General features: G+C 40.8%; 1 protein-coding gene across 1 annotated transcript; it reads left to right on the top strand.

The window, feature by feature from the left end:
- The first annotated feature begins 4,104 nt into the window (after nucleotides 1-4,104).
- LOC141649346 (uncharacterized) lies at nucleotides 4,105-6,357 on the top strand. The gene is made up of 4 exons (XM_074458039.1): nucleotides 4,105-4,517; nucleotides 4,971-5,495; nucleotides 5,616-5,706; nucleotides 5,971-6,357. The coding sequence occupies exons 1-4, from the start codon at nucleotides 4,105-4,107 to the stop codon at nucleotides 6,355-6,357; spliced, it is 1,416 nt and encodes a 471-aa protein (XP_074314140.1).
- Nucleotides 6,358-8,426: the final 2,069 nt, after the last annotated feature.

The following is an 8,426-nucleotide window of genomic DNA, read 5'->3' on the forward strand; positions in this document are numbered from 1 at the left end:
ATACAAAAATCAGAACTGGTCGTACCTAGTACGTTCGGTTCGCCAAAAATAGTCCGTTAAATTTTAATCTTTTGTTCTCTAAATTGATCAGTTTCAGGTCTGCGCGTACCTAGTACGAACAGTCCTCAGCACAGTCCAAATCGTTCTAAAATCCGCTGCTCAATTCGTATCATGTGTGAACAATTTGTCCTTGTTTATTAGTGAATGTGACTCGTTGTATGAACCATTTATCCTTGTTCATTAGTCTTTGTGACAAGTTGTGTTAAGCAATTGTAATTGTTCATTAGTCCATATGACTCGTTGTGTGAACCATTTGTCCTTGTTCATTAGCCCTTTTGACTCGTTTCGTGAACCATATTTCCTTGTTCATTAGCCTTTGTGACTCGTTGTGTGAACCATTTATACTTGTTTATTAGTATATGTGACTCGTTGTGTGAACCATTTGTCCTTGTTCATTAGTCTTTGTGACTCGTTGTGTTAAACAATTGTAATTGTTCATTAGTCCATGTGACTCGTTGTGTGAACCATTTGTCCTTGTTCATTAGTCCTTGTGACTAGTTGTTTATACCATTTGTCCTTGTTTATCAGTGAATGTGACTCGTTGTGTGAACCATTTGTTCTTGTTCATTAGTGAATGTGACTCATTTTGTGAACCATTTGTCCTTGTTCATTAGCCATTGTGAATCGTTGTGTGAACCATTTGTCCTTGTTTATTAGTGAATCTGACTCGTTGTATGAACCATTTGTCCTTGTTCATTAGTCTTTGTGACTCATTGTGTTAAACAATTGTAATTGTTCATTAGTCCATGTGACTCGTTGTGTGAACCATTTGTCCTTATTTATTAGTAAATGTGACTCGTTGTGTAAACCATTTGTCCTTGTTCATTAGTCTTTGTGACTCGTTGTGTTAAACAATTGTAATTGTTCATTAGTCCATGTGACTCGTTGTGTGAACCATTTGTCATTGTTCATTAGTCCTTGTGACTCGTTGTGTAAACCATTTATCCTTGTTCATTAGTCCTTGTGACTCGTTGTGTGAACCATTTGTCCTTGTTCATTAGCCCTTGTGACTCGTTGTGTGAACAATTTGTCCTTGTTTATTAGTAAATGTGACTCGTTGTGTGAACCATTTGTCCTTGTTTATTAGTCCTTGTGACTCGTGTGTAAATCATTGTCCTTGTTTATTAGTGAATGTGACTCGTTGTGTGACCCATTTATCCTTGTTCATTAGTGAATGTGACTCGTTTTGTGAACCATTTGTCCTTTTTCATTAGCCCTTTTGACTCGTTGTGTGAACCAGTTGTCCTTGTTTATTCGTGAATGTGACTCGTTGTGTGAATTATTTGTGCTTTTTCATTAGTCTTTGTGAGTCGTTGTATTAAACAATTGTAATTGTTCATTTACCCATGTGACTCGTTTCGTGAACCATATTTCCTTGTTCATTAGCCTTTGTGACTCGTTGTGTGAACCATTTATACTTGTTTATTAGTATATGTGACTCGCTGTGTGAACCATTTGTCCTTGTTCATTAGTCTTTGTGACTCGTTGTGTTAAACAATTGTAATTGTTCATTAGTCCATGTGACTCGTTGTGTGAACCATTTGTCATTGTTCATTAGTCCTTGTGACGCGTTGTGTAAACCATTTGTCCTTGTTCATTAGTCCTTGTGACTCGTTGTGTGAACCATTTGTCCTTGTTCATTAGCCCTTGTGACTCGTTGTGTGAACAATTTGTCCTTGTTTATTAGTAAATGTGACTCGTTGTGTGAACCATTTGTCCTTGTTCATTAGTCCTTGTGACTCGTTGTGTAAATCATTGTCCTTGTTTATTAGTGAATGTGACTTGTTGTGTGAACCACTTATCCTTGTTCATTAGTGAATGTGACTCGTTTTGTGAACCATTTGTCCTTGTTCATTAGCCCTTGTGACTCGTTGTGTGAACCATTTGTCCTTGTTCATTAGTGAATGTGACTTGTTTTGTGAACCATTTGTCCATGTTCATTAGCCCTTGTGACTCATTGTGTGAACCATTTGTCCTTGTTTATAAGTGAATGTGACTCTTTGTGTGAACCATTTGTTCTTGTTCATTAGTCAATGTGACTCGTCGTGTGAACTATTTGTCCTTGTTCATTAGCCCTTGTGACTCGTTGTGTGAACCATTTGTCCTTGTTCATTAGTAAATGTGACTCGTTGAGTGAACCAGGGGAGGTTGCAGCAGGGGCCACTGACCAGGCCACCTCAGATCAGCAAGCAAGCCAAGGCAACACCACACCAGTCTCAGGAAGCAGTCCAGCTGAGCTAAGTTTAGTGGTCAATAAGTATGAGTACAAGCCCAACCACCAGCTGCCACCATGGCTGGTTGGTAACTGAATTAGGCTTAGAAAAGTCCTAGGGGTTCAAGGGTAAATCACAATGCAAGTCCCAGAAATTCAAGCTGGACAGAAATGCAGCAAATGACAAACAACAAAAAGCAAGCTTTCCATTTCTGGCTAAACACGAACGTGAGAGCAAGGGATCACCCAACGAATGGGAAAAATCACTCAAGGAACTTTTGGCTTGTCTCACTATTTACCAGGTACAACCTAGAGCCAACTCTGATGCCAAGGACCCAATCATTTTGTCCTCAAGTGCCTACATTCAACAGAAAAGCCAGCAATGCAGCAAAGGACCATAACCTGTCACTGTCACCTGCATTTCTCTTTTGTTTTCATTCCAGTTTACAATTAAGAGCTTTTAAACCGTTGTAATATTGTATTTGGACTCTTATCAGCATGTGAGGAAGGATCCTTACCCTTGGATGTAGTTTCCTTTCAAGTTTGTAACCTAAAAAGACCTATATAAGGACCTCAACTCAGACTGTTGTAACACAGCTGATTTTATGAATGAAACCTGAGAATTCTCTCAAATTTAAACCTCTTAATCTTGTGCTTAGTTTGTAGATTAGAGTCAGGCTTGATAGTAACCTGTGCTTAGACTGTGGTTATTGATTAAGTACCTGTTAGTAGAGTCTAAACATTCCTGTGCTGAGTCTGTGGTTTGTTTGGCTTTGCTGTTTGCTTCAGTTGAGTTTTTCCTGTGTTAATCTGTGGGAATTCTTGGCTTAAGTCCTCCAAATTATTAACTTAACTCCCTGTGAGTATTCTGTGGGTTTTCAGTTGATAATTATATCCAAAGATCCTTTCTTTTCAATCACTCTTTCAGAACTGCTTCATTCACAATCAGTGGTGTCTGTCAGTCAGTTCAGATGAGTCTTAAAAATACTTTGAGTCCCTTAAAAATCCTGAAATTCTGCTCAGAGTTAGGTCTTATATTAAAGTTAATTACTGCCAAGTTTCATGATTTTTGAAGGTCATTTTATAATTTTAATAAATAGCACAAGTTTATTGCGTTCCTGAGAAACTGTCTTTGGTTTGCTGGTTTGTTTGCTGTATTTGTCTAAACCCTTAGGCATTACACTGCAAATTGGTAATCAGAGCAAGGTTATAACACAATTCCATCTTGTGTTAGTCTTGGGCGAGGAAAGTGAGTTCATTTTTACCCTAACTACAACAAAAACACAAAAAATAACCCAATGAGTGGAGAGAATTACTGGCATTGAAACCAGAGTGGAACAGATAGCAGGAAGAATTAATGACTTGGTAAATGTTGTCAACACTCTTGGAGAAGGGATTCCTAACCATGATCCAAGGAGATCACCCCCAGAGGCAGAGGCAGGGGTAGGGGCTTTGTTGGAGCAGGAAGAGGACAAAAGTACTACCAAGAACAAGAGGAAGATATCTCAGATACTGATGAATCTATGGCAGAGGGCATCTACATGGAAAGAGACAAAGATATAAAGGTAGAAATTCCTGATTTCTATGGTAGTTTAAACCCTGAAGATTTATTAGACTGGATTAGAGTTGTTGAGAGAGTCATTGAGTTTAAAGGATATACTGACAGGAAAGCTTTCAAAGTTTATATCCTTAAATTCAAAGGCTATGCCTCACTTTGGTATGAAACCCTGAAAAACCAGAGAATTAGAGAAGGCAAGGAACCCATTAAATCTTGGCTAAAACTTAAGAAGAAGTTGAAAGATAAGTTTATAGCTAAAGATTACACATGGGACATGTTTATTAAGTTAACCGAACTAAAGCAAGACCAACAAACTGTTGAGTCTTACCTTAGGAGCTTTGAACAACTTACCCTGCGATGTGAGATTACTGAAAAACCTGAGCAGAAGATTGCTAGGTTTGTTGAGGGCTTAGATCCTAAGACTGCTTTGAGGCTTAGAATGCAGCAGGTTTGGTCCTTTGATGAGGCAGTCAACCTGGCATTGAGAATTGAAAAGATGGGAAAGGCTAAGGTTACTGATTCCAAACCCATTACCAGGCCTACTTTCAAACCTTTTTCTAGGGTTAGGATTGGAGAGAACCCAAAACCTACAGCTCAACCAACACCAGACAAAGGGAAGGGTCCTATGAATCCTAAAACTAACCCACCTGTGACTGATGGGAAGATTAAATGCTTCCAGTGCCAAGGGTATGGCCATTTTAGGAAGGACTGTCCATCTAAGAGAACCCTGGCAGCAATGGAGGTAGAACTGTGGGAGAGGGAAGGTTTGGTTCTATATGAGGAAGATAAGACCTTAATATTGGAAGAAAAGGAGACTGAGGAGGAACCAGAACAGGAGCAAGTTGTGGCCCACCCTGACACAGGTCACAGCCTGGTCTTATGGAGGGTTATACACTCCCAACACACACCTTTGGAAACTGATCAAAGGTCCCTGATATTCAGAACTAGGTGCACAGTTCAGGGGAGGGTTTGTAACCTAATCTTAGATGGGGGAAGCTGCACAAATGTGGCATCAAATGCCATGGTTAACAAGCTCAAATTGACAACCCAAGAGCACCCAAACCCTTATAAGTTAAGATGGTTGAACAAGGGAGCAGAAGTAAGGGTGGACAAGCAATGTTTGGTTCCATTTTCTATTAGGAAGGTATATAAAGGTGAAGTCTTGTGTGACATTGTCCCAATGGATGCCTGCCACTTACTCTTGGGGAGACCATGGGAGTATGACAGGAATACCACCCACCATGGGATGGACAACGTCTATAGTTTCAGACATGAAGGCAAGAAGGTCACCCTGACCCCATTGCCACCTAGTCAGAGGAACTATGGAAGTCCAAGTATACCAGAGGAGACAAATGGTGTGCTATTTCTTTCTGAAGCTGCCATGATCAAGGAAATGAAGCAAGACCGGCATGTCTGGGTGCTATTATCCATGGAAGTGAGTAAGGAAGGGGACTCTGAGATACCTGCTGAAGTCCACCCATTAATTCAGAGGTATAAGGAGGTGTTTCCAAGGGAGCTACCTAGTGGATTGCCACCATTGAGAGGCATTGAGCACCACATATACCTTATTCCAGGCTCAGTGCTTCCTAATAGGCCAGCTTATAGATATGACCCAGCTGCTACCAAAGAATTACAGAGTCAAATTGAGGAGCTTATGAGCAAGGGGTTTGTCAGGGAATCCCTCAGTCCTTGTGCAGTCCCTGCTCTACTTGTTCCAATGAAAGATGGGACATGGAGAATGTGTACTGACAGCAGGGCCATTAACAACATTACTGTCAAGTACAGGTTCCCAATCCTAAGGTTGGATGACATGCTAGATGAGCTTAGTGGTGCCATGGTCTTCTCTAAGATTGACCTCAGGCAAGGGTACCATCAAGTCAGGATAAGAGAAGGAGATGAATGGAAGACTGCCTTCAAAACTAAACATGGACTGTATGAATGGCTTGTGATGCCATTTTGTCTTTCTAATGCACCAATCACCTTTATGAGACTAATGATTGAGGTGCTAAGGCCATGTTTAGGCAAATTTGCAGTGGTCTACTTTGATGACATCTTGGTTTACAGCAGCAATAAAAATGAACACCTGGAACATCTTGAAGCTGTGTTCAGGATCCTCAGGGAATAAAAACTGTTTGGCAAGCTGGAAAAATGCACTTTTATGGTTGAAGAAGTAGCATTCCTAGGGTATATTGTCTCTGGGAGGGGAATTACAGTTGATCAGGAAAAAGTTGCAGCCATTCAATCATGGCCAACTCCTAAGACAATCACTGAGGTGAGGGGCTTCCATAGGTTGGCCTCATTTTATAGGAGATTTATCAAGAACTTCAGTTCAGTTGTTGCTCCAATTACTGAGTGTATGAAGAAGGGAGAGTTCCAATGGACAGAGAGTGCCCATCAGTCCTTTGAGAAGATTAAGAAATTGATGTGTGAGACTCCTATCCTGAAATTGCTAGACTTTGATCAACTTTTTGAAGTGGAGTGTGATGCCAGTGGTGTAGGCATTGGTGCAGTCCTGATCCAAGCTTAGAAACCTGTAGCTTATTTCAGTGAGAAATTGAGTGGGGCTAAGTTGAAATATTCTACCTATAACAAAGAATTTTATGCAATTATCAGGGCAGTCATGCATTGGAGTCATTATTTGAAACCAAAACCATTTGTGTTGCATTCTGACCATGAAGCTTTGAAGTATATAAATGGCCAACACAAATTGAGTCATAGGCATGCTAAGTGGGTGGAGTATCTACAATCCTTTACATTTTCCAGCAAGTACAAGGAAGGGAAACAAAATGTAGTGGCAGATGCTCTATCAAGGAGGCACTCCTTGCTGTCAACTATGGAGAAGAGGTTCTTGGTTTTGAGTTCATGAAAGAAGCGTACAAGGAGGACCGTGACTTCTCTAAAGAGTGGATCACACAAGTGGAGGGGCATAGGGTTCCATGGAACAAATATCTGCTATAAAATGGGTTTCTATTCCAAGAAAACAAACTCTGTGTGCCAAGAGGTTCCTATAGGGATCTCCCGATCGGGAAGTCCACTCGGGAGGCTTGGGAGGACATTTTGGTGTTCAAAAGACACTGGACATACTGCAGGAACAATTCTATTGGCCAAAAAGGATGGGAGATATCCAAAATGTCCTCAGGAGATGCTCAGCATGTCAAATGGCTAAGAGCTCTTTCCAAACTGGTCCATACACTCCATTACTAGTACCAAGCAAGCCATGGGAGGATGTGAGCATGTATTTTGTTGTTGCATTGCCAAGGACACAAAGGGGAAAGGATTCAGTCATGGTTGTTATTGATCTGGTTCAGTAGAAATGGCCCATTTTATAGCTTGCAAGAAAACAGAAGATGGTGCAAGTGTTCTTTGAACTATATTTAAAGGAAATTGTGAGGCTTCATGGAATTCCAAAGACAATTGTTTCAGATAGAGATACAAAGTTCATGAGTTACTTTTGGAAGACTATATGGAAGCTGCTCAAAACCAAATTGTTGTTCAGCACATCTCACCACCCTCAAACTGAGGTCACCAACAAAACATTGGGTAGGATTCTGAGATGTTTTGTCAACAAGAGTCTAAAAGATTGGGACATCAAGTTAGCAGCAGCATAATTTGCTTTCAACAGATCACCATCAACTGCTACTGGTCACAGTCCTTTTGAGGTTGTTTATGGGGTTAATCCTCTAATGCTTATAGACTTGTCCTCTGTGCCAAGAAATGAAATGAATTTTGATGCTAAGGTCAGGGCAGAATAGCTATTGAGGCTTCATGAAACTGTGAAAAGATGGGTAAGACGTCACAAAGGACCTCATCAACATAATTCTTTCCAATAGAGAAAGAGACCAAATATTGTTTATCAACTCTAACCTCGGCTCCTTTGTTGAGCCACCTTAGTTTGTATGGACAAGGATGGTTTATTGTGGGTAATGAGAGTTTTTCAATCAAAGTACTCGATGGTACATTAGTACAACTCCCCCCCTCAATTATCAAATTACACACTCTTCCCTTGATGGTGCACCTAGTCCTAAAGATTTATTGTCTTTGGTCCAGTTCTAGGGGTTGTGATTGTGTGTGAATCAACCTCCAAGTGACCAAACAAACTCCCGAATCCGGCATGACTACCTCGGCTGCCTCCCTTTATTCCTCGTCACTCTCATCATTTTCACACACAAGAATCTCGTCCTCTCCCCAATGGACTACCTCAAGGGTTGCAGCAAGAACCGATAACCAGGCCAACATTGTTTTTGTGACTGACCAGGCATAAGCAAAGCACCCTCATAATCCACCAGAGATGCCAGGCACAATTCAAACCCGTAACAACACTCAGCAACCTCAATCGCCAGTCCGGTCTCATCAGGCCACTAGAAACAAAGAATCAGTCAGGCCACCAGCAGCCGCCTTGGCCGGTGACTCTCCTTTCAACTAATATTAAGTTAATCCTAAGAAGCCAGGGACCAATCCTAAAGAATTCCACAGAAAAATCAAAACTGAAGCAAGTTGCAGGTGGGGTAATTCAGATAAAGCAAAGTTTGCCATTTTTGGCCAAGCAGGTGAAAACTGTCTACAAAGAAAGCACTAGCTTATTTCAACATTCATAGA

This window comes from Silene latifolia, chromosome 3 (genome assembly GCF_048544455.1).
Source record: "Silene latifolia isolate original U9 population chromosome 3, ASM4854445v1, whole genome shotgun sequence".
NCBI classification, from domain to species: domain Eukaryota; kingdom Viridiplantae; phylum Streptophyta; class Magnoliopsida; order Caryophyllales; family Caryophyllaceae; genus Silene; species Silene latifolia.